Raw genomic sequence first — 27,480 nt, 5'->3', positions numbered from 1 at the left:
CCTCCCAGGGGAACCGTAGGAAGGGAGAGCATCCAGAAAATAACATCTCCTGCTACCTCCAACAGGGCCTTCAAAGGCCAGAAGCATCTAAAAACATACAGCTTCTGAATTTTGCCTTGTAAGTACATCCAGAAACCAATCTGACAGAGCAGGGAAGAGGCAAACCTACAGAAGGGAGAAAGGGAATATTGTATGCAACTGGAAAAAGCCCAAGAGCTTCCCAAAGCAATCTGCTACCAACTGGGAACATTTCTATCCTGTCAAATGGTACTCTAAGATGTGTCTCCTTCACCTCTCCCTGAGGTTTTCAACACCTCAGCTTTGCCAAATCCCAAACCAATCATTTCTGTGATCCAGTGAGAGGCACAAACTTTGAGACTGAAAGGCAGAAGGACACACTTAGGAGGTGGCAGGAGAATAACATAAATTCCTAATAAAGAAATCTTTAAAAAATGTGACTACTTGGAAATGTGTTTGCATAGTCTTCAAGCCAACAAATATGTTTTTATGAGTTTTGTAGAGGACATTATGTATTTAAAGTGCTCCATAATCTATGACAAAGCTGGGTGTCCTGGTTTCAGCTGGGATAGAGTTAAATTTCTTTGTAGTAGGTAGTATGGGGCTGTGCTTTGGATTTTTGCTGGAAACAGCGGTGATAATGTGGAGGTGTTTTAGTTGTTGCTGAGTAGCGCTTACACTGGTCAAGGACTTTTTCAGCTCCCCGTGCTCTGCCGGGGGCACAAGGAGCTGGGAGGGGACACATCAGGACAGCTGACCCCAACGGACCCACGGGGTATTCCGTATCATATGGCGTCATGCTCAGTATATAAAGCTGGGGGAAGAAGAAGTGTGGGATATCTGGAAAGCCAAGGACAGGTAGTGAACAACCCAGGATCAGACTGTGTGGATTTAATCTGCCTGTGAACAAGAAGGCCTCAAGGATGTTGCAAGTTAAAACCAATGTATGCAGCTATTACTAACAAATGTGATTTTGTATTTCCCAAGACTTACAAAGTAGCATTGTACAAACTTACTGTGGGGACGTGCAGGACAGCATTACGTCTTCCTGAGAAGCTGCAAATTCCAAGGTTGGCCACAGACACTACTCAACAGGGGCCGCATCCCATCCCATCGGTGGGAGTGTCTCATTACAGGGTAGCAAAACCAGGACAATCCACATTCGGGAGTTGCTGATGCTGCTAGTGGCTATCCTTATGATAAAGCCCAAGGCTATACTGACCAATTAACAATAGGCTTGTGTGTAATAAACAGTAGGCTTGTGTGTAATAAGTTGATTACAGAGCTATATTAACCGTGCTGTGTCTGTAATAAACTGGTATTTGCTTGATCACATTGGTCATGTGCTGTGTCCGTGACTTCCGCGTCAGCAAAGAAGGAAGGGGGGACATTGGGAGTGATGCTGTTTGTCTTCCCAAGTAACCGCTACGTGTGATGGAGCCCTGCTGTCCTGGAGACAGCTGAGCACCCGCCTGCCCGTGGGAAGTGGTGAATTAATTCCTTGTTTTGCTTTGCTTGTGTGTGCGGCTTTTGCTTTACCTGTTAAACTGTCTTTATCTCAACCCATGAGTTGCCTCACTTTTACTCTCCTGATTCTCTCCCCCGTCCCACCAGGGGGGAGTGAGCGGCTGCGAGGTGCTTGCCTGCTGACTGGGGCTAAACCACGACACTGGGAAAAGACTTGTTTGGCCTCCAGAAGGGAGATAAAGTTCATGCAACTTGAACCTTCACCTGGTTTCTTACCAAAAGGCGTGGGCCCTCCTTCCAACTCAGTTGTTCACCTGGACATTCACTCTTTACTAAAGAGTGGCCTAAATACATTGCACTGCACATCTCCGGCGTGCCTGGCTTGTTGAGCTGGAGCTGAGCAATTTGTGTATTTTGAAAGCTGCTCCAGCTGAAGTTGGATTAAGAGCTCACCTGATTACACCAGGGTAAAGCCCTGCGTGGATGTACTCCAGATAGATTTCCAAAACTAAACTGAAATTTCTCTCTGTGGAGCCAACACCACAGGACTTCTTGCTGAACACAGAAGAATTTTATGGGGGTGAAGGAGTTCCCTCTGGCTACCAGTCCAGACAACATTTTCATCCTCCTGCAACCCTCATTTTTCTTAGTGTGTTTTGCAGTATCCATTCCTTACTTTTTGTTCTTTGAGTCAGGCAAGACTGGGACCCTGAATGTGCATTTTCTGCACAGTAGCTAAAGGCAGGCATACATCCCCATGCAACACTCAGCACATTACACACAACTCCTACCTCTTTGGGCATAAGGGGGATAGCAACGGCTATCAGCCTCATCCTCGCCTTTCACCTAACATTGGTTGTCAGTACCCTGTATGTGCCTCAGGACAGATAAGAATGGCAAAAATCTAGATTAACTTGTGTTTTTATCTTTCCTGCACAGCTCTGGCTCTGCTGCTAAGTGAGAGAACTGCAGCTCAGATGTCAAGCTGCACATGCTATCACATGGGAAAGCTGGCTTCAGCCTGTGGCACTGGAGACAAAGATGTCATTTTATGAAACACAGATGAAATTTTCTGAGTCCCAGAGATTCCCGTTGGTCATTGCCTGTTTACCCAATCCACAAACCAAAACCAGAAATGGAAAAGGATGTGTTACCAAAGAGGCAGAAGGGTAAGGAGGACAGAATTAGGTAAAAAATAAACCACTTCTGGATCAGAAAGGAAATGCATGAGGCAGTATTGCATTTTTAGGAGAGTTATTCCACTAGCCTACAGCTCCAAAAAGCACAGGACTGTCCTGTAAGTCACTAACTCTCAAAGTAGCTCCAGCTTTTCCAGCAGAGTCACTGGCAACAGCAAATTCACCATTTGGCACCTTGTGGGAGTGCAGAGGGAGGATCCATGAAACAGGCCAGATGACACACTGCCAGTGGGACACCTACATGCCTCCCACAGCAAAGGCAGGGGACACTGCCGCCAGTGTCCCTTCTGCACCGAGTGGGGAGAAGATGCTACTGGCCAAGGAGTGAGCTCGATTGAAACCAACTCATCCTGCCTGAGCTGCTGAACAATCGTCACCTGGGCTGTCATTCATACACCCTGAACCACAACTGAAGCAGCCAGCCAGATGCTAAACCTCCTTAGTGTTAATGCTACTGATGCTGTAGCACTTAGTTTGCAAGCATTAATAACTCTACAGCGGCATTAAAGAATACACAAGATGGTATATAGGCGATACACACACAAAAAAATTTCTTCTCTTTCTTTCAACCGTGTTTTGTGCTATTTATTTGCTTCACAGTAATTCCCCTCCTGCTACAGGCGCTGAGGCAAATTAACAGAAGCAGCTCCCCGGAGCACCAGCCAACCTCTTCCCACAGAAATGCTTCACATTGTACTTTCCCAGAATACAGCTTTTGCACAGCACCGGCCTCTAGCACAAGGAACATGGGTTCCCTCAGCCCCCACGGATGTCCTTTAAACCGAGCTCCTCTGCTCAGCAGGGTCTGGTCCTGCTGGGTGTGTTTGGAGACCAGCCCCCACGCTCTCCCAGAGGAAGCGTCAGTCTCACCCACTCTCTGGGCTCTGAGTGCTGCTTCTGCTTATTAACTCCCACTCTAATCCATGTAGTTCCCTGTGAACGAAGACGCATTTGCCTGTCAGGAAGCTTAATTAGCACAAATGGAAACTGTCCTCCCCATCATCTTCCTCAATCTGATATCCAGCTAAGAAGCAAGGGTGTAGTGCAGTTTATTTTGATTTCTGTTCTTGATTAGTGACAAGTGACAAACCTGGCTACACTACCCCTTTTGCCATGGAAAAGGGCTGTGTTTCAGCTTTCCAAGAATGACAGTCATATTTTATATCCATAAAACAGAGTTGACATGTCACCACCAGAATGTCCTCTGCTGCATTGACTTTGACTCCTCTGCTGAGATCTAAACAGCTTTTATCCCTCAAAGGTCATAAGTCTACAGGAAAACCAATGCAAGAATTCATTCTTCTTTACAATAAGGAACACAACTACAACTGAATCACAACAAATGGCGTACCTGCACGTGGGATTGCGCTTTCCCGGGGTACTGGGCACTACACACCATTCATGGCTCTATGTCCTTCCAGTTCAACTGCAGCTTTCAAATCTATGACATTTTCCAGGATCAAATCCTGTATCTGAACATCACACAAGCTGCAAGTGCCCAGAGAGTACTCTTTTTTTATGGTTCACAGTACTGAATACCCAGAAATGAGATGCTATTCACTTGGTAATTTTCCATTTTTGACTAGCTGAGACTTTATTCTTCCCTAACCTTCATGTCTCCCATTGCAAGCTCACTTCCAGCTGAGCAGCTTACTGAGCTCGCTAGTGAGAGACAGATTTGGTTTCCCAGTACACTAGCTAACTCTTAGGTCTTTGATCATCTCCAGTTGGGCTGCTCCTGCTTTCATCAAAAGAAAGATTTTCTTGATCATGCTACATGAATTAAAAAGCCTGAGACTTCAATCCTGCCTTCAAGTGACATTTGGATTGAAGCACTGATTTGTCTGACACAGTGGACAAAGGTTTTAAAATATAATTGAGTGTAATTGTCGGGCATCTTTTAAACAAGACCATTTTCTCCTGACGCCTTCCCATTTAACTCGTTCCTACAGTGCTGGTTCTGTACTGTTCGCAGGGAGGCTGCAGCACTTACACTGCAAGAGCACAGTGTAGCACAGGAAGGATTCCACCTACCCTGCAGGAAAATCAAAGATCTTTCCAAAAATACACATTATCCAGTGACTAAGAAATGAGAATAAATGAACCAAGCCCTGCAGGCTTCCACTAAATACTTATTAAGAGAACTGTCCAATTAGCAGTGCCTGTACTCATCAGTATGGGCAGATCCATGGCCAGCCTTGGGTCTAGATTCACCTTCCCTACTCAGGAACCTTGCAAATGTGTCAGAGCACACTCCCCAGAGCATGCATGGGCTTGCATTCACCTGGCACGGCCAGCATGGGATCTTCAGACCCACGTAGCAAAAACAGTGCTGAGGTGGAACATATCATGGCCATATGGGCTCTGGAAAACCCATTCAGAGCAAAGCAAACTAGGTGTTGACTTCATCAGAAAGTACATTCTGAGTGAACCACCAAATCCTGCTAGCCTTTGCTTCTATTAATATTTCTATGCAACAACATAAAAAACGACAAGATTTCGTCAAAAGGTTTAAGGGCCTGAAATCAGTACAGTGATCTTTTTCCCCAAAGAGTGCATCCTGTCACTCCCATGGTATATTCTCCTAAGATTACTTTGACCCTATTTGGAAAGCATGATCCTCATTCAGCAGGTGAACAAGCTGATGTGGAGGCTGATTGACAGGTAAGTCCGTGTCAGGAAGGAACAGGGACCTTGGGTTCTGCTCTCATAGACACTGCCTAGACTACATGATTATCACCAAGAAAAAGAGCAGCCTCTGACATTGAGGGAAGTCATAATGCCCTTTCACACTACACCTAGCAAAAGAAAACACCTGTGGACGTACTGATGTTAAATGAGATCCCCCTGCTGTGAGAATTGGCAAGTGAAGCAGAAATGTTTGATGCCCTTTGATTAATTTACACTTCACTAGGGATGTGGCACAAAAAAATCACATTGCTGCATGTGTTGTTTCTGCTGTTCGAGAGCCTGTGTTGACTTTATACCAGGATGGTGCTTGAAAGACTGAACTGAAAGAGAAGGTGCTGTGGGCATGAGGGAGGAGGCTGGAGAAGCAACAGTCTTCTTTTCTACAGGTTGATGAAACTATTTGACTACCTCCTCCTTGAGGACAACAAATATAAAAAAGATGGTTCTCATTCCTCCTGGCTACCATGTGCTGATGCTAATGTCACTGGCATTAACAGGTTTAATCTTTTACTACCTTCATCTCTAATGCTACTACATGTAGTAGGTGTCTAACTGATCAAGAACTTTCAGTATGTGACTGTAGCTGGGAACAAAATGCATCATTATAAACTGTGTCATGTGAAAAAATAAGAAAATATAAGCAAGAGAACATGGTCATACATCTTTGTATATGTTACGTGGTAACAGCTCTTCTGAATTACTGCATCCAGTTCTGATATTTCAAGTGTGAGGGTTTCAGACACTGGCAAGAGGTACGAAAGGACCTGCAGAAAAGAGTCAGGTTCCAAAAAATATGAGAGGCATATGAAGCTTAATCTAAACAAATGGTGACTGAGTAAGGAGACACTGCACCAGGAAGAAATTGCTACTAGCAGGAAGCTTTTCAATACAGTGCAGCAAGGAAGGAAAAATTGTACCCGATGCCTGGAATCTGAAGATAGAAATGGCATCTTTAGTTCAAGGCCAGTTGTCTTTCTAGAAGAACTGGAGTAAACAAACAAAAGTCAGGAGCTGGAATTCTTGGACAGGGACTCATGCTACCCAAGAGATTCACATAGCTGGGGTTAAAAGCTATTAACTCATGAACCTCCTGATCATCCACCTCGGATGTTTTGAAATGCTTGGCTAGATTTGTCTACTTACAGTGTCAGAAGTTTTTCTGGGTTTTGGTAATAAATGGCATTAGAAGCATCCATCCACCAAGACAAGGGCAATTTCCCAAGATACCCTGCCTACCTTACAGAAGAGATATTTTTACATGTAAAAAACCACAAACAAACAAACAAAAAAACCCACAGACCTAAATTCATAAGTTTGAGGCTTTTATATTTCTGTCCATTAAAAGCAGTTTGTTGATAGCTCTATGTACCTCCCAAGCAACCTTAGAAAAGTGCATGCATCCATCTGTCATATCTCAGAGGTGCTCCTCTTCTGGATTCTTTATTTGATCTGGTCTTGTGGCTTTGCAGACAGTTTACACATTGGTAGAGTTAAGATGATAGCTATGTTACCCTGAGGATATGTTTTTCATCATGACTATGAAAGCTTCTGGAAACTGGCACTGGCTGCTCACTGCCGTTCTGATTTCGATCTCCTGTCTTCATGTCTCAAGAAACAGATCATTTGGGACTGCTTGGCTTTGCTGTCCAATGCTACACCAGCAGTGTGAATTGACCAAGCAACCACTCCAGCCAATGCCACGTTGTTCCCTTCTCATCTGTCCATATATTTGGGAGCCAAGTCTCTCCAAAATTCCAGCCTAATATACTAGCCTATACAGCTCTACCGCAAGAGCTACCGGTGCAACAGCAGAAGCTAGAGCAGAAACAGCCTTAAATGACATAGCAAACTCTAGGCTACCTCCTGCAGTTTGTTCACCCACCTGGGATAAGCCCACCTTGCAGACCATGCTTTTGAATCAACACCGCTACCCCTTGTGCTTCCTGGGCCTTCTCTCACACAGACTGCCACTCAACCTTGTTTAGACGTTTTCTCACTGTACAATGTGTCACCCCTAGAATGATTTATTGGAGAGTATACTGAATTCTAGTTTTAGGGACACTTTCGTGTTTCTGTTCTTTTCTTTCATGGTCACTGTATCAAAGCAGCATTGGCTCCTGACAAGCAGCCGTGGGGTATGCTGCAGGAGTTGTATTTCACCAATGTCATTTCAGAACTCTTCCAATTTTTGATAAACTGCTGTTTGGCTGTTTTAATCAAGCCCATTCCCATTACTCTGATTGAAATAAGCTGCTGATGCTGTTATCCATATGACCACCTGGGAAGCATAACAAAACACATGAACTTACACATCAATAACATCTCAAAAAAACATATTTTAGTTTATCATTGCAAGCAATGGCTTTTTTTTTTTTCCCCTTCTGGTTCTTAGAATTTTAGTATCTTTGTATACGAAGCTCAGCACAATGACTTTAGGAACATCTTCAGCTCCTGTCCTGGCCAATGAGGTCTGAAGTCTCAAGCCCTTACACACATTTTTGTAAAATGTGTATTTGACTAATCCAATTGATTATACTTTCTATTTTGCAGCCACTGGGGACAAAGCTCCAGGTTTGTCAGACTGGAGAATTCAGTGTACAAATTGACAGGCCCAAAAGTATAAAGCTCATGTCTCCTCTCACCCACCAAAGGCTTCTGTGGTCTCACCACATAAGTCCTACATTGAACCTTATCTTCAGCTCAGATGGACTGAAGGTGGCAGAGGACACTGTAACCCAACTAATATGGCAGATAGATCATCATATCATTAAGCAGCTTCTTGGCAATGAAAAATCCTTTAAGCATGAAGACTCACAAACCCAGTAAGTCACAAAACATATTAAAAGGAGAATAGAGGAATCAGGGATCTAAGAAGTAGTTTCACATGTTACTTCTCATAACCAGCATCAGATAGAACCCTTTACCTGATTCTCCACAAGGTTGTAAGATTTATAATATTTAGCACAAGATAAAAAGCAAAAGGAAGAAATCTGAGCAATGGCTGATATGTAAGAATGAAAAATAAGCGTGTTTGACAATTGGTTGACATTGCACCTGAGTGAGGGTTTCAAAGACCCTGCAGCCCATCTAGTCCTCCTTTAGTTGAAAGTACACATCCCTGTGGCTTTGGGGAGTTGTTGAGTGTTTCACTTTTACTCCTTGCAAGTACTCACAACTTCAGTGCTATGCAGAAGACCTGCAGCAATGCAATATGCATCAAAACGAAGCTTTTGGTGTCCAAAAAGCCCCAGCAAATAGAGATCTCTTTTGGGCATCTACCCACAGCAATATTAGATGCCACAAACATGACCCACACTCTCAGTCGTACCACACGCTGAGCAGATCTCATGATATTAGCTTTTATCTCCATGGACTGGTTCTACACAATCTGAAGAAGTGTCTTATGCACTGGGATGAAAAACCTTGGTTAGCTTGCTTACTGTGCCGTAGTGGAGCTGTCTGCAATCAGAGTAGGCCTTGCTTTCCAAAACTGTAATGAACTCCCCTGGACAGTAAAAACATTCCAATTGCAAGCCACACTTTAACTTCTTACATTAGTTAATGTCTGAGTCAGTTTCTACTGAAATCAGATAATATGATGTTCTTCGTTTCTGTCCTGCTTGATCCTTTTCCTGCTGTGTTTAATCTTCACTTTTTATTGGTTTTGATAGGGCCACCACTCTCATGAAGCCTGGCCATCTTGCATTTCTAATGCACTTATTCTCTCAGTGTGCCTTTGCTTTGTAAGTCCTTCATTTTCATCTAATATATCACTCCTACAGAATGAGTTGTCAATGTCTCTACACCATGTATTAAGTTACTTGATTAAAAAATAAAGAGTAGTTATAGAATATACATGGGTTGATAACACATATGTATGAATAAACATGTATCTATGTATATATATATGGTAAAGCTAATGAAAAGTATATTAATATCTATTTCAATTAATATCTTTAAACACCAAACCTTTCACAAGGAGGTGATAAAACACAATAAACTGCAGACCCACAGAGTGAAATGTATTTACTGTGTGTATGCTGACATATAATTAGCTCTGTGCACTTTAGACGTTGCTCTGAAGGCATGTAAAAATACACAAGTAAAATCAGTTTGGTAAAATGTAGTCTGCAAGTTTCCCATTTGGTGGAAAGAATTATTCATTAGAGGAAGGCTTGTTTTCAGCTGATATCAACAGCCTAAAGTTGGGTGTCAGATTAAGACTCTCAGGAGGTGTCTTGTGAAAACACAATAAGAAAGGTGATCAAAGGTAAACAGCAAACAATTTATGACATAGCTCTGCAGTTATTCACCACACAGTCTCACCCCTGGTCTCACCTCCACATTTATACAGTTCTTTTTTATTTTGCTATTCTATTTTATTTCAGACAGTAAACAAATGGATAAATAATATCTATAGCACACTGATATGCAATATACGTTGCAGCTAGGCTTATCCCTACATCAAAATCCTCACCTTTCAGCTCCACAGTCATTAACATGACAAGGACTTTGAAATTTACATCTTTTATTGATATTATAACCTTTGAAATTTATGCCTAACTTGTGCAGTTTAAGCCTGTTTGCATAAAAACATTTGCATGCTGAACCTCTTTGTCTTTGAGGGGGCTAAACGATTGAGAATAGTACTGTCATTCAGTGCCTCACAACTAGCACGTATTTTGCAGTCAAGGGTTTTCATTCCCTGTCCTGCAGTCCATGATGATTCAATTGTCTCTGTCAAGGGTGCCTTGAGGGGGAAATCTATATTTATTAATTCTCTCATGTCTTCAAGAAGGTATCCGTTATTGTGCCACATTCAGTTCTTTTATATGCCAAGTGCCTAGACTTAAGACTGCATATGCAGACTATAGATGCATGTATAAAAAAGGCAACAAAAGTAGAGACAGATAGGTGGTAGGCAGACAGACAGATAGCTAGATACACTCATACATACATAGTTATATAGAATGAACCATTTTTCCCTTATTCTGAGCGAAAAAGTGCAGCTTAAGCTGGTTCTTTTTATAAAGAACCATTACTAGTTAAACCAGCCGAGTGGCAGGTAGCACTCACACAGGATCACGTTACAGAGAAGAGCCGTAGCAGGAATTACAGCATTGCTGTGGTTCAGTGAGACTGGGTGATTTTTGGCAGGTCTGACTCTGTACTTCCGCTTGCCTTTGAAATGCTATCAGCTCCACAGCGGTAGTGGCGTATGGTTACCAAAATATACTGTGATGATACTTTAAAAAAAGATGCAATTTATCCAGAGAAAGTTTTATTTATACACAGGTATTAAGTGTAAGCTTCTTTTAATTATTTTATTTTTTCTTTAACTTACAATCTTTCTAACATTACCCTGTTACTTAATGAACTTGATGCTACACATGACTCAGGATTTTTAACCTCTGCAACTGAGGTTCCAGGAAGATACCCCAAATATTCACCTTATGCCTGTACCCAGATTTGTGCTGATAGCCTGCAATAGCCACAGAGCTTTTTAGGCAAAACTGCAGCCAGTTTCCTGACTACACACATGGCTCTTCATGACCCTTCAGACACGTGTCAGTCAAAAGGAACATACTACAAATCAATAAGTACAGAAAGTGCAGTGACACATCTGTGCTTCTTATATTTTCAAAATAGTGTAAACAAAGGAAATATTCTGTTCTTATCCTGACAGAACACTTTTCCTTTACTAGGCCCTAGAAAGATTTCAAGTTAAACTATGTTTTCTTAGAATACAAATTCTATCATAAAGAAAGCCTAGGGACAGATTCTCCAGTGTGCTCTGCGTGCATCAATACTGTCATGTTGGGACATTGCCCACACAAGCCCCACTCTCCCACACCAGCACCCATAATGTTGGTGTGGGAATGGAAACAGGAGAGGCCAGGACACAGAAGTCACCCCCCTGTGTACTGCAGGGATGCTTATGGCATATTCCAAAAGGGGCCCGATGCCTTAAAGAGGGAAAACAGCACAGCACTTGGGCATCGCTGGCATCTCCTGTGCCTTGGGGAGCAATACCGAGCAGCCAAAGCAAACTGCAAACCTCACTTTTCATACAGCCTGTGCTCACATCTGTGGTTCATACAAAGAGAGAGAGATCTCCATAGTAATTCCCTTGGGTGTTGGTACCTGGTGCCTGTGTCACTGCCACTCTTCACTGCTCCGTCATCCGTGAAATTAAAGGTGCCGGTCCAATTTGCCAATTCCTCTCCATTCTGCCAGCTAAACTGCAGCCCTCTAGCAAGAAAACGAGGCAGTTGATATTTTATATCATTCATAGGTTACGTCAATTCTCATGTCCTTTTTCTTAACACAGAAACTTGACTATGACAAAAAGATACCAAGAACCACAAGACATCATCTTACTAGTGGAAACAATTCATTTTCACTTCCCACAGACTTTTCAAGTCCTTGGCTGAAAACAACACCAGATGCCCCAACCAAATTGGAAGGTCATAAATCACATACACGTGTGTGGAGTAAGGTGGAAATCTCATTCCCAGACACACGAGTGCAAAAAACTGGAGACTTATGTGGAAAACTGCAGGGCCAAAGAAACAAATCCTCCAAACTTCAATTTTACACCCTCACTAGCTGTTAAATGTGGTGGGCATTGGGTCCTTCCTCTGATTTCTTGGCCATGCTTGCAAAGGATTTGTCATTTGATGACTTCTCTAAGTCACCAAATATGCTGCAAATGTATTGCTTCTTTTCCCTGGTTAGGAAGATGACATTTTTTAAGCCAATTCATATTAAAATCATCATAACTCCCTGTTTTCCAAACTTTCACAAATTCATTCCAAGACCCATGATGCCTGCAGTCTTCTGGAAACTACACCTATAGTTGGGTAGAAATCTCACATGTATTTAAAAAAACTGGGTCTGAAGAAACATTTGACAACACAAGTCAAATCCTTCCCTTAGCTCAGAAGTCAATGAAAAAGAATCTTGCAGATCGTTATTTTTAATCTTTTCCATTTTAACCCAGTTTCATGATTTCAGAAGCCTGGCAGCTGAATTGTGAACATTTGGTGCTGCCAATGCTAAAAGTTAACTTCCTGGCTGGGCTTTGCGGGGACCGCAAGGAAGCAATCTGCCAGCCTACTTTGCCCGAAAGAAAGGTCATCCAGGACCCTGCTAGTTTTCTTGGTCAAGAGGCTTACTGCAAGGCCTGGAGAATCTCTCAGACCACATCCATCCTATAGTCTAACTGGCAGCAGCTATAAGCACAGGAAATTAAGAAGGAGTAACATGGGGCGTTAAAATAAGGCCACTTTGCTTCCTGCAGCGGAAAAAGAGAGTAGCTTCAAAAACCTATAGTAGGATTTTATTTGTTCTGAATTGTACAAAAGGGTGCACATAACTTCTTGCTGTCATAGGTGTTTTAAGACAACCTTGCCTAACCTCAAATACCTGAAGTGCAGGCATTTCCACATGAGGAGATTTTCTTCATTCTTGAAAATCAGTAGAGTTTGGCTCAGTAAAGTTAGTCTAGGGAAAGATTCACCCAATCAAAGGCTGGCCTTCACCCTAGGGTGAACTTGTCCATCCTGTAAACTCTTCATCAGCAGTTCAGGGAGCCCAGGGTTGCTTGTATTGTGGGCATGCACGACGGAAGGACCCCGCCACCCCAGTGAACTGCAGGGCATGTCACCACAAACATTTTTTCTGACCTAAAATCAAGACACTTTGAAGGAATTTAAGAAGTTTATTCTTGTATGTTTTGTGCCTTTTAATCTTCGGGGGGGGGGGGGGGGGGGGGGGGTTGGTTTGTTATTTTGGTTTGGGTTTTTTTTTAATTGAAAACAGGCTTTCTGGTAAAGGCATTCTGAGGGAGAAGGAACTCTGAAGAAGGTAGGAAGCCATTTCAACTCTCTGAACTGAGGAAAGAGCTAACCTCCTAAACAGCCCCCTGCCCTCCGAAGCTGCCTCCCATCACAAAAGGTGGGAGAAAAGCACTATGAAGACATTTAAAATCTTCCTCTGAATCTTTCAAATGTATTTTCATTTCTTGCATATTCTCCAGTAGTCTAATTTTGCTTTTTCAAAATTAAAAAATATTGGAACATTTCAAATATAGAAGTCAAATTTTTACTCACAGGAGACTCATTATTACTTCTTAGTTAAATATGTGGATGCAAGTCTCCTGTTTTCCAAAAAATTAGAACAAGAGGAAGAGACCACCCTGACTGCCATAAGCAAAACGAGATGGTATCGCACGATTTCATCTTACATTCAGCTTGGAGAGAGCTACTCTGGTGTTCAGTTTGGAGAATCACATCAAAGGGCGTACAGGTTATGCTATAATGACTATAGGGTAATGCAGAGCTATGGCCTGTCAGAGGGTCCCATACCGTCCACGTTGCTCAGTGCATTTTTGATCAGCTGAGGCTGCCCAAGGTATGACTTCCAAGCAGAATATTGGTGTGAAGAAAATATGAGGAAAATTCTCACTTTTACTAAGATACCTTCACTTATAGGCTTGTTGAAATAAACACTTGTGATTCTTTCACATGTACCACAGTCTAACACATTTTTTTGCCACACTGTAACTGCTATAGGAACATGTTTCATTTGAATGTGTATGTCTTTGTAAAAGGCATCTAAATATATGACCTTAAAAATATGTTTTAATTGCTAAGGGCAGCACTGAATAACACATGGAGAGAGAGAGTAGAATTGTGGGAAAACCAGGCTGGAATTGTACTTTTTAATTGGATTTAAATTAGATATTTTGGGCTTAGCTATTTACTTCCAAACGGAAATGGACAGCATTAATCTAGAGAAATAACTGGTGTCAGTGTGTCCTTCACCAGTGAACTCTCCTAAAGCATAGCCAATATTCGGGCAGATGAAATAAAGAATTAAAACATTCAGTGAAGTCCTTTCCCTTTGTACCTCTTCACTCCACATGTAACAGCTCGAAGGAAAGCTAAGTTAACTGCTCGAAGTCAGAGGCAGGGAGAATCTGTCCATAAAGTGAAAGAAATTATAAAACCACTCTTTAATGCCCTCCTCTCATCAAGCCTTTTTGGGGCACAGTGTGTCCTGCAGCTGAGGCACCAAGTTTAAAGGAGGACATGCGCATTTTGGGTAAGATCCAAGAGGAGATCAGGAAGACTAACAGTGAGGAACGGTGGATATGTCTTATGATGAACAGCTTAAAATACTTAGCTTTGAAATGGCAGAATGGGGGGTGTAACTGAAGTACAAAAATATCTAATGAGAGCAAGCAAGAGTCTGAGTATGACACTTCTACACGGTAAGGACAAAGTACAAGGTTGTGAGCTGAGCTTAGGGCCAGGGTCAAGCTAAGTGTCCGGCCCTCAACCAGATGGGGAAAGGGGACCACACAGTGCTCTTCTTCCAACAGGTACCCCAGAGGTTAACAACATACAGACTTATAAATACAGAAAGCACACCACTGAATAAACATTACACAGCTCATAGGACTGTGTGTCTCCCTGGGAGTCTGCAAGACTGAGACCAGGCTGCTGCATTGTATTTTCTGGAGTGATGGTACATTTAGCTCTTCCTCCTAGTAAGAACAAATCCCATGAATAATGATTTGTAGTATTAGGACTGAGAAGAAATCAAGAATGAGGCATTTAAAAACACTGACCTGAATTAATTCTGTTCCTAACAGGATTACTGAGAGTTTTACTTTTGATTTCAATATGCCTTGAGTTGGGAGATTTCAATTTTTAAAATATAAATTTTTCTAATCCTCTCAGATGTAAGTCGTAAGTGTTCATAAACACTCTCTGGCCAAATTTGCAAACAGCCTAAGAAAATAGAATGGACATATGAGCTGCTCCATCAGTATATTTCTTTGGCATATTATGGTTGTTAGATTCTATCATGTTCACCCTCAGCACAAAGTATATTTTAGCCGGTAAACAAAGAAGAGGTAAACTAAGCTTCTGTGAATCAGAATTGAAATAGAAGAGCACATGCAGGATGGAAGCACAGAAAAGGAAGATAAAAAGAAGCTGAACAAAAAAGAGGGTAAGAAAAGATTAAAATAGGGGAAGGAAAGCAGAGGAAATTACTTAGACATACAGGTCTCCATGTTATTTAGACAGGTCATGCCAGAGAGTTTTAATAAAAAGCTAATTTTAAACCTGGATCATTACCAGTGGTAGAACTTCCTCATTTGCTCAATTTGTCCTAACATTATTTCTTCTAAAATTAGTACGTTTCCCCAGTGCGTGATGCTGATGGTGACACAGGAAGATTTTATAAAAGATGTAATACCAGAAACAGTCTTAGTGCAGAGATGCTATGTTTTTCCCATTCACTATAAGCAAATTTCTCATCAAGGTTTACAGACATCATTAATCACAGAACTTACTTACCCCTAACAAATAAAAGTATGAGCAATGTTGTGCCTTGCGTTAGAGAAACTCCGTTAAGTTGGGTGTCTTAGCAATAAAGACCTTGAATTTCAGGTAAATGTCAAAGTAATGTTTTGATCCTAATTGGTAACTGTAAACGTTGAATCAGTATGTGGTCAAATAAACACTGGCATAATGTAAGAATAGCAGGAGGGGGAGAAAAAAACAGAAAATTAACAAAGCTGAAGGGCTTGTCAAGACCAGCTGTCAAGAAGCAGCAGGAAGCAAAGCAAAAAGCCTGTTGCCGCAATCCAAACAAAAAGCAACTCCTGCACAAATGGAGGTTTTAATAGTAGAGGATGTCAAACAATTACGAGGTTTTTGAACTATAAGGCAAGAATGAACAAGTGGATAGATTGCAGCAAGAAGCTTTGTATCCATGCTGCCATCACACTGAGATCCCACCTCAGGGGTGTCTCACTGCCTTTCTAAAGCATGAAGGCAAGCTGAAAATTCAGCTCAGGCAAGAAGACAAGGCTTTTAAAGGGGAGCTATTCTACATCTATTAAATGGAGAAGACCCTAAAGACTTTAGGCACAGCTGGTGGTCCTGTATGGGCTCTAACCAGAGAGCAGGCCATGACCATGCACACAGCAGAATTCATTCAGGAGACACGCATGTGCTTTCAAGAGCAGTTTGGTGCAAGTAGCTGAGTAAGACACTGATCAGCACCTATGGGTAATAAGAACTGAGTGGCAACATGGGCATCACACATGTTGTGAGGAGAGGGCATGGAAGAGCACCTGCCACTACAGTGCCAACCCATTCCCCAAAAACCACCAGCTTATCTCATTTAACCCCAGCCAGCAGGCTATTTTCACTCACCTTTCAAGGTGACAGCTACCACTGCCCCTATCCTGCATCTACCAGAGGCAGACTAAACCCAAAAGCAAGCAAAAACAGACAGAAACCAATGTCATTTTATATCAGTGAAGCTAAGCCAAAAATCTGACTCAGCTTGCTAGCCTACCATGGATGGTCAAGCAAGGAGAAGCAGAGGAGTCATAGAATCATAGAACTGTTTAGGTTGGAAAAAACCTTTAAGATCATCAAGTCCAACCATTAACCTAGCACTGAGGACTCTATAAAATCCTTCTTTGAAGGGGTGAAAGGAAGATATGAATGTCCCCAAGAGCAAGGCAAATGACTTCATTTTCTTCTTGAGCTCCCCCTCTAATTTGTCTTCACTTTTCCTGTTCTTTCTTTCTAGCGTTTCTCATTTTCTTTCTCTATATGCATTCTCCTTAGCAAAGAGGCCGTTAGGAGATGACAGCAAGCCCAGCTTTTGTGACTCTGGCTCCTCTTTAAGTTATAAGCAAATAATATAAGCTAATAATATATATATTAATTCTGTATACATCATTAATAATTTTATAATCATATTTCTACAGGCCTGGTCATTGTGCTGCACTACACTGTTACATATTACCCAAGTACAGAAGGCATATACAGTCCCTGCCCTGACAAACAGACAGTCCAGGCTATGTATGGGCTTCCTAAAGTCGGTGGAAAATCACATACTTTCACGGTACCTCAGTTTCCCCATTTCATAATTCTTGTGCCCTTGAGTGGAGGAACTGAAGACTTCAGTGTTAAATGATCACACTACTCTCTTTGAAAATGCAAAGTGATGCCCCTAGCCTACTAACAGGAATGCCACAGAGGTTTAGGAAAGTCAGATGGTTAATCTTGCTGAAGATCAAGTTCCTTCCTTCTGCAAAATAAGGTAAATATGACTCACTGTGTCCACAGGGTGTATGAAAAATAAAACAAAAACAGTGATATGCATGAATGACCTGCAGATGGGAGTGATTGAAAACACTCACTAAAATGAATCAGAGAGTAAGAGGAAGTTGGGCAAGAAAGGGAACATCAGAAGTCTCCAACATGACAGACTGCTGCACAAGTGAAGACAAGCATAGGACCTAACAGAGATAACAATAAGAGGAGTTTTGGAGAAAAAACAAGGATCTGGTTTTTTTTCACACAGGCCAGAAACAGTAAGTTTATTCGCACTGCACTTAAAAAGACATCAGAGGGGCTCAAAAGGAGTAAAGCATCCACTAGGTAACAATGAGATGCTAAGATCAAATCCAACCTAGCAGAGTCAAGCCAGACTGGCTTCTGTGTCCAAAAACTCCCCTTTCCTGACAAAAGGGTCAGACTCAGTCCCTGAAGACAATGAAGTTAGGTGACAAGAGGAAGGCAAATGTTTACTTAAATAGTTTAATATCACTTCAAACAATCAAATTCATTTTGAAATAAATATTCAAGGCACAGCAATCTAGAAAAACACAGCACAGATGAAAGGAAGAAACATAAACCTGCCTGTAGCAGTCCAGGTCCAACTCACCTGTGCTATAATTCCAGAAAAATATTATGTGTGTGTTCGCCTCTTTCAGTGGAGTATCCATGAGCATAGCCCTACCAGGTACAGCACAAAGAAACAAAACATTTCTGAGGCCAACTCATGTACTTGAGCAGGTTGGTCCCCTTGATACCTGAGTCCATTATAAAACTCATGTTTGCATTCAGAGGAAGCAGAATTTAATCTGACCAGTCCAATTTGGAAAAAATAATTATTTCTCCAGTCAAATTAGCAAAATGCAAGTTTTAGTCTGGATACATAAACATACATACTTCTGCTCACTGCATTAATAGAGACCAATCTTTGTCTCAATGACCTACAGCTTTGCAGGTTGACCGACAGTGGGTAACTGCTGAGCTGATCACTTGCTATCTTACTGGGAGAAAGCCCCTAGGAAAGATTTTGAAAATGTATGAAAACATGTTGGAGAGCAGGAATGGTATATTCACAACAAAAGGAAGAAATGAAATAATATAGGTTCCATAAAAAAAACAAAATATGGATGGAGGATGTGGGAAATAAGCATGTCTGATTACACCACACACTTGGCCATACAGTATCATACAAGGGACAAGCTTGGCTCTACATGTTAGAAGGAAATGGTAGTAATAAAGTGGTGGAGGAGTATGTTTTGACTATCACAAAGAACAAAACTGGAAACATAGGCGGGAAGCTTCTGAATTATAACCACTATTATACAGAAAAAGGGGTTTGTTTCATGTAGCACATTTCACATTTGGGTTAAATGTTGTATCAGATATGCACATGCAACGTCTGAAAAACCTGATCTAAAATCGCTTCCCAAGAAAGATAAAATAGACTCAACACAAACATTCAACTAGTCTACTTAAACAGGATGAAGTGTCAACTAGGACATGAAGGGCATCGAAGGATACCTTTCAAAACAAGACAATCTTTCCTTTTCTCATCTGTGGCTGGAAGATAAACATCCAAGGAGTAATAGATAATCTGTAACAATTCTATTTGTAATAATTATTAATAATTGAAATATTATTATTTGTAGTAATTAGGGGCAACACAAGACCCACAACAGAATGGGTTGACATTGAGACAGGTTGTGAACTTTTCAAGAAAAAAAAGCCAGTCAAGTCCCAAGTGCAGAGGCTCACAGGAAATCCCAAATATTTTAAGATACCAGCAAATTCTGACATTTGAGACAGTAGCTCAGTGCAAAGATATCTGACACAGCATGGGTACCACAAAGAATCTCACCATAGCATTACGGACCTCAATGAGCTAATTGCTTTGCATCTCATGTTTCCAAAACTAATATATCTAGCACCAGGTCAAGTGTCCCTACACTACACTGTATTCTTCTGTGTAAACATACCCACAGAGCCCCAGTTGCAGTGAGGACTCATGTGGAAGACAATGAGCAAAATGCCATTTAGAGTCAATATGTCTGTTCTCAGTATCAGCCACAGGAGCAGGCAATATTCCCTCCTTCCATCTACAGAAGTGGAGGGCGCAATCTCCTCCTACCTTTCCTGCAAGCCCTCCGAAGTGTTGACTGCCCAAGATTTTCAGTGGGGACTGTGAAAAGCCTAGCCTCGGCTGTATTAGTCCTTGTGGAAAGTGCCATGAAACTACCAGTGACAGAGATTGCTTTTAAGGTTTTCATCATGAGAACTAAAGCAAAAAATAACTAAAGAGGACATGGAAGGACAGTGACTATCTGTGGGGCTGATGAAAATGCAAAATGGATGCAAGCATTGGAGGCCAAGGATGCCTCAAAGAAATGAGAGGTTAAGCCCAGAGTTTGCCTGAGGGAGGCATGGACGTCTGAGCAGTGAATACACTTGAATTAAAAAATGAGAAATGAAATGAAAAAGCAATCAAGGGTAAGAATGAGGCACAGCAAAAGTAAGACTATACAAAGCTTTGCACAGCAATTATGTCTGAACCAAACTCAGCAAGTGTAAGAATGATCAGGGAACTCCAATCAGGTCAAAAATAAAAGACCAAATTACCAGGAGGTCTGCAACACCGGCCACGGAGGTCAGCGGTCATGGACATGATCGCTGACAGCGGGGCTTGTGGGGGACACAGGCATAGCACAACTCCAAACAAGAAGACTGGGTTCTGGATTTGGCTTTCTACAAACATAGCTAAGACTGAGCTTTGTACCTGCCCATACACATGGGGGGCAAGCAGCTAATTTTTTCAAAACAACATAAAACACATTGATAGCAGGTTATAATAGAGATGTTTTTCAAAGAAATGTGACAGGGTTTAAAGCACTTTGGATGAAAGGGCTTTGATTCACAGGTGTTGAATGCCGGGCACTGGCAAAACTCAACTGTTACTTAGTCATGCAGAGGTAACAGATCTGTGTAAAGTGCAGAAAGTGGAGTTAGCCTAGATATTCAGCCAAATACTCAAAAATAGCTGTTTGCATGGACAAAAGTAGGCCTAGATCCCCACATAGCGAAGTTAGAGACCGAAGTAAACTGCTACTGAGTATTATGTGGATTAGAATTAGGATTTAATTGCCTCTGTGTTAATCAGTAAGGGTGATGGCCACCTTCTCGCTGGTAAACGGGACACCTATAATTCACTAATCCAGGGCAAGAAGCTTCTTCAGAGCTCCTACAGCCCAACATGATTCAAACCCTAGGCAGACCAACACTCCTGTGCAGGGTGGGCTTGTGGGAACCGTATTAGGGACTGCCGAGTGGCCACGGCCACAGCAAAAGGGGCAACTATCTGTAGGTCACTCTGTAGTGACTCACATCCCCTGTGGTTTGAGCTCAGGAGAGAGCAGAGTGTAACACACTGGGGAATGACACACTCAGGAAATGCAATTTGCACCTGTAAAATATTAAAATAACTGGTTTCATTACCTTAATTTTCTATCATCTGGGAACAGAGAAGGACTGGCAATTGACAGACGAGATCAGCAAGTGTTTTTGCCATCTTAACAACAGAGATGCAAAACAACAATGCTAGAAATAAGCAAGTCTAGAAGGAGTGGGGATTCTAACCCTGCCTGTTTTCTGCATTCAACCCACAGAGAGCACTGCCAGGATGCTCAAGAGAGGAAATAACATACCTTTATGCTCTGGCGCTAAAACTCCAGCCACTTGACGCTTTCCTTTAAAAGCAAATGAAACTTATGAGTCAGAATAAAACTCCAAGTAGCAGAAGGTAAGATTTTTGCTTCAGGACACTTTTCACAATAAAAGTCTCTGTTGCAGCCTGTGATAGAGCTGTGATTGTTTGCAAAGTTTTGCTGAGCTTTAATTCACGTGCCACATACTTGTGAGCTCTCTTTTTTTATCTGAGGTGGGGAGACAGAAGCATCATGTAAAGCAACCAATATCAGCAATGAGAAAGGGAATGGGATGACCAGTGGGGATGACTTTGCAGGCAGCTGAACTCAGCTCAGCTCAGCTCCCCGTTTGTTCTGCCTCCTCCGTCCCATTGCCATCTCCCTTGAGGTCTCCCCCAGCACAGGCTCCAATGTTCCTCTGACCTCTCGGGAGCTGATTCAGCTCCTCTTTTTGCAAGGTTAGTTAGGCATGATGGGGATGCCAGCACGCTGGTCCCCATCCCCTTGAAGTGCACTTGGGAATACCCTGTAACAAGAACAGCACAGCTGAGGTCTCAGCTTCTCCTGCTATGCTAGACTAGATCCGGTCACTTTAAGGTGGTGATTTATCCCACACATACACATATTGGGGCATACAGCTTCAAGACTTTGCTGTCTCCTGAAGTTTCCAGTGCTCTTCTCCTCTGAAAAAAACCGACCAAAACCAAGACCTGCTCTGCAGCCCCATCAGGGATTCAGCAAGGTGGCTCAGAGGTCGCATGCCATTTCACAGGGATAACATTTCACTCTGGTTAGAAATGGAGGGGACACAGAGCTGTGTGTTAGAGAGATGACTTACCAGGTGACCTTCCACATATGTCTCTTGGGAAAAATATGTAAACGGAAAGAGACTTTTAACACTGGTCTAGACAGTCTTGGTTTATGGTTAACGTCTTCACAGGGTGTTATGAACAGGCCAGAGGGACACATGCCAGGTGTGGGGCAGGAGCTCTCAACTGACACGAGCTGGCTGTAGCTCCTCAAGAGCCCTGCTTAGGACAAAATACAACTCAGGCCACATGCAGCCTCTGTGCCCATATCACAGCTACTGCTGTCACCGGTATAAGACATGATCTTGTCGTATAGCCCGGTACAGACTGAATGGTCTCTCAAGGTGTAATCCAGGTTTATTTTCTGTGGGTTTATCCTTATTTGCCCATGCTGTGCAAAAAATGTTCATAAGCTATCTTTCTTATGTGGGTAACGAAACTGGTAAAAATGTCTGGGGATTGATTTGCAACTGTTGAATAAAAGCTGCTTCAGAAATACCAGAATGGTGGTATAACCTCAAGTTATGAAAGCCTGGTATTAATTATAGGGTACACACATATAGGAGTGATGTTTTATTCTCATTTAAAAGATGTAAAGCTTTCATGTAATGCAGGCTGCCTGCATGGGAGGGTTTGTTATTTCTTGCTGTGTGATTATTTGAGTTATTGTACGTGCCCTCTCTGAAAGACCCCACGGTAATCTTTGTTTAAAGTCTTTAATAGCTTTGAAAATGTGTTCTCCTCACTTGTCTGGAAAAAAAAAAAAATCCTCTGCAGAAGTCAGGCTGTTAAAAAACCAGTATTCAGCAAATTCTCTGCCAATAGAATATTGGTATATAGCAAAGTATTGCGCTGGTATTTTTCCCTTGCCAAAGCAGGCAAGGACCATCCTATTGATCTCTCCCTGTTACAGGTCGGGAGATGAAGACAGGGACCATTTCAACATTTTTTGCTGTAGTGGCAGTTTCCTGATGTAATCCAGGATTATTCCCTGCTGGCCAAACAAGAGCTCACAAAAAAAAAGCCAGCCCTCAGCTGAGCATCTGATTCAAAAGAAAATTCAACTGAAAGCCGAGCATTGAGAAGATGAGTCAATACAAAAGCAAGAGGCAGCTCTGGATTTAAGCAGAAGTCCACAGCATTTAACCTACTTTAGCAGATCAATGCAGTGGATTTTTAATTATCACATTAATCCGAAAATAAAAATAATTATCCCAGAGTTCCATATTAAAGTCCCTTAATTATATCTCATTTCATCATCCTTTTTACTCAGGATCAGAAGCTACAGAGGCCAGAGCTTCCTGATGTCATTCTTCATCTTGCAGTTTAAATCCCTCGTTAGGACTTTAGCAGCTACTATGGGGATGAAGCATTGGCCTTGCTGAGAACACCCACATCCATCCCACTTTGGGGAAAATTGAAAAAGGGAAAAAGAGGTGGGCAGGACTCTGCTTTCCAATGACACAGTACAAAACAGCAGGGGAAGGAGCAGAGAACATTATACGGTGGGTGAAAAATGTGTGACTACCTAGAAATTCAATCTCTACATTCTCCTCTGCCTCCAGCAATGCCAGGAGCTCAACAATACCTCACTAAGGGGAAAGGCCAGAGGCTGGGCTGCTTATCAAATTTCACTGAGCAGAGTTTATGTCCTGGAGCATCCTCTCCTGCCTGCAGTCCTGCCATTCCCATGGTCAGGCTTTGGGATCATGGCCGTGGGCAAACACAGAACCACAAGCTTTCATGGCACCCTCCATGGAGACCTTCGGGTGGGTTTTCACGGCAATAAAGCCAGCCCATTCCCTGCTTGTAAGGGCAAGTGACATGGCACAGCTTACATACATACAGCTAACTTTTCCATCTTTCTCCCAGAAAAGGGTGCCTTTGTCCGCACCACTTATTGGGAACAGTGACTAGTCTATGCTGAAACCTGTGTTGTGCCAAAGCCGCTTGTTTTAGGTCAGATTCCCCCTGCCTTGCTGGCCTTTATCTATTTCCACCATTTTCTTGCAGACACACAAGCTATCCCTGTGTTATATTTAGCCTTAAAAGCATTGTGCATTTACTGGAATAGTACTTCAGGGCAATTTTCAGGTTTCTTGAAATGCACTAGGGAATTTCTTCCCGCTGCTTTGGGAAGAGGTCTGATACTGTTCCGGATGTTGGGATGCAAGCAAAGGCTATCATAAAACAAGCAGCATGTCAAATCCTAGCAAGTAAATGGCTTCAGGTTTAGGCAGCGTCCCCAAGCTCCAGCTTGGCAAGCGGCACCAAAGCTATAAACATCCCACTTCCCCTCTGCAAGGATGCTCTCCAAAACCACCAGCTCCATCGTGGTCCCTGGAGGTACAAGCTATAACATGTCCAAGGAACCTCACACCCAGCATCAGCTTCTCCCAGGGGACATAACACCAGAGGTTTGTGAAAGAAAAGACTAAAGGTCACAGCCACCCCTGCACAGAGAAGACTGGCAATCAAACTGCCTGGGAAGAGACACCCTCATGTACTGCACAGCATGAGAGTGAGAGAGGGAAAGAAAAAGTGAAAAAGTACCTTCATGATAATATTATGGTAACGATGTCGGCTGCTATGTAAATCACCTTTCTATCATTAATATCTGACAGCCTGAGGCTGCCACATCCTGCATTTTTATTTCCATTAAAGATGGGAACTACCATTTCCCAGCAGAAAGGAGTCAAAGTGCTTTTTTTCCTGCACTGATTCGGGGAGAACCCTCTTTGAGACTCTTTCACAAAATTTAAAAAAAAAGGAAAAGAAACAAATCATTACAAGGTGGAATAAATAAATAAATAAATAAAGAGTGTTTTCCAGTCAAAGTGACAAAATATATGCACATGTCCCTGCTTAAGCCCCTCTGATGGCAGAGTGCTCCGGACCAGACTTTCTCCTAGCAAATCTGGCAGTCAAACGTCACCCTTTTTTGCATTCCCTGCAGCCCACTGATGACAGGAGAGGCTCCCAGGGCAAGAGGCAGGTCAGAGACTGGCTACAGAGATCACTTAGTGGAAGAGTTTTAATTGCATCTTCTCACCATTTTATCTTTACTTTACTATTTTTCATTTCAATACATACTTTGGATTTATTTTTCATCACTGTAATCCTGTTGCAGTCATTTCAATTTAGAAAAGCAAGTATTGGTAGGGCTGCAAGGCCTCTAGGACAAATGGAAAAAACTGAGAAAATAAGGCAAGATAAGACCTGAACCAGTCATAAAGTCATCCTCTCAATACGAAGGCAGCTCGGTACTACCCTTGTCTACCTAACAGGTCCCTGAAGCCCCGAAGATGGAGATTTTGTACCTCCTCAGGTAGCCTATTCTTTAAAAGTTTCCCTTTGTGGTTAAAGACAATTTTTTCCTGCTGCAGCTTAAGCCCATGACTTCTTGTCGTGTCATGAGTCTTCACAGGGATGTGTTTATTACCTTCCTCCTGGCAGAAATAGTGTGGGTGTTTCAAGACAGTTATCCTTGGGTGTTTCAAGACAGTTATCCTATCTCCCCTCAATTTTCTCCAAGTCAAATAAACACGTTTTCTACACCTCTGCTCATTCTTGATGCTTTCCTTTGGCTCCTTCCAACTGAGTCACATCTTTCTGGAAGCGAGGTGCCCAAAAGCCGACAGAGCCCCCAGCCAAGGCCTCACTGCTAAGCATGCCACACAAATTGGTCTGTGGATAAACTACAACGCTTCTGTCTATACATATTAATATCATGCTTGCTGTTCCCCCTGGCAAGAAACATTTGCTGATTTGTCAGCATTTTGCTTGCTCTTGGCTCAAGGCAAACAACTACATGAGTTGCAAAACAGGCAAGAACCAAACCATTGATCTCTTCTGGCAAAAAGCACCTAAATTACAATAAAAAATTCCACAGCAGCTGCCTGCACTACTGAAACCCACTTACGTCAAAGCATGTAAGAGAAAAGTTTCCCTTTATAAATTCATACAAACCATAACACCTAAAACTAGATTTAAGTAAAACAAACTCTACATAGGTCAAGGTTAAACACTTAAAAGATCCGCACTGGTGTCTGCTATAAAAAGAGCAGTACCATTTTCAGATCAAAGACTGATGTGCTCTACAACAAAGCAGACTCAGCAGTAAATTCATGAAAAAATAAAGTGCTCTCTCGGTTATTTGGAACACTAATATTGCCACTTAGATTTTAGGTATTTCTTGCGCATGTTTGTTTCTAAAGGCATTAAAGTTTAGGCAACAAGCATGCTGCCTTAATTCAACCTCTCAAGCCATTTCAGCTTGAACTTACCTCCGGTGAAAAGTCTATATGACAGGGTCTGATCAGGGGCAAATAGTCAGGTGGTACAAGTCAGCCTAGCTTAAGTTGAGTAAAACCTATATTTTCACAACAGCTGAGGGTTAAAACACAATCTGAGAGACACACAAACCATTATATTCTGCCTAACATTCTCCTTTATTAATAATCTAGCAGACATTACAGATGCTGGATGCACCTTCCCGGACTGATAAGATGTTAATATTGTCAGCACAACAGCGAGAAGTGGTTTGAACCGGTATAATCGTATGGCTGGGTCTGTGTCTCCATTCAGCCGGATCAGACAACTTTTCCTATTCCTCAAATCCCCCCTTACCTTTTGAGATAGTTTCTCCCATAGAGGATCTGCTGCAGCAAGGTGACCACAGCAAAGGCGCAGATGAATATGAAGAACAAAGTTCTGTTTCCCAGCAAATCCCTGCTTGACGAAGGGTCAGTGTATCCCATCCTTCTTAAAAGCCACTGAAGCTCTGCTGGATAAAATTCAGTTCATCGTCGCTTTCATGCCCTTTCTGCTGGGAAGCGGAGAGGAACGCTTGCTGGCTTTTCTCTGAGCAATCCAAGGACAAGGTACCCCATTGTTTGGCCCTGCTGCCCCTTCCTTGCCCCTTTTGGATCTTAGCTCCAGGATTGTGCGCAATGGCTTGCTTCCACAGTAAAGTTTCCAGGAGATTCAGACGTGGGTAACATCTAAAATCATCTCTCTGAGCTCTTTCAGCGCAGGCAGTCTGTGCTGTGCAAGAGGCATTCTGTTCCCTCTAAGCCTCTCTTGAAAACCCGCTGCTAGCAATTATCTACTTCAATCCCATTTTCATATTCCAGATGGGGGAAGCTGCAAATAAACCAGAAAACTGCAGCCAATGGCAAACACAGGGCTCCGGCAACCCGCGTTGGAAACACATAGTCGTCAGCTCTTCTTTGCTTCTGCTCAGTGATTCCAACGAAATGTGCTTGCAAGGAGACGTGACTGGGGTGTGCTATTATTGAACAAGCATGTAACGATCATGAGGATTTCATTCAGTCCCCTGCAAAAAACAACAGCAGCAATCTGGTCAGGCTAGTAGGAAAGCTGCATTTTGTGTGGCAGCGTGCTGTCCGTACCGTGCCTTCGGTACTGTAGCATTTGCATG

At 42.4% G+C, this 27,480-nt stretch overlaps 1 protein-coding gene across 3 annotated transcripts in view; it reads right to left on the bottom strand.

Annotated features, from left to right (window-relative positions):
- The window catches only part of ST8SIA5 (ST8 alpha-N-acetyl-neuraminide alpha-2,8-sialyltransferase 5), a 69,137-nt gene that overhangs the window by 18,676 nt on the left and 22,981 nt on the right, over positions 1–27,480 (bottom strand). For 2 of the 3 annotated variants that reach the window (XM_064438526.1, XM_064438527.1), the window contains exons 2-3: positions 26,667–27,375; positions 11,520–11,627 (exon numbers count right to left, since the gene is read on the bottom strand). In XM_064438526.1, the coding sequence (XP_064294596.1) occupies positions 11,520–11,627; positions 26,667–26,797 (239 nt within the window). In that variant the 5' untranslated portion in view covers positions 26,798–27,375. The remainder of the gene's footprint in view (positions 1–11,519; positions 11,628–26,666; positions 27,376–27,480) is intronic. The other variant, XM_064438528.1, reaches the window with a different exon arrangement.

Source organism: Phalacrocorax carbo, chromosome Z (genome assembly GCF_963921805.1).
Source record: "Phalacrocorax carbo chromosome Z, bPhaCar2.1, whole genome shotgun sequence".
NCBI lineage: Eukaryota > Metazoa > Chordata > Aves > Suliformes > Phalacrocoracidae > Phalacrocorax > Phalacrocorax carbo.
This window is presented reverse-complemented; position numbering and strand designations above follow the sequence as displayed.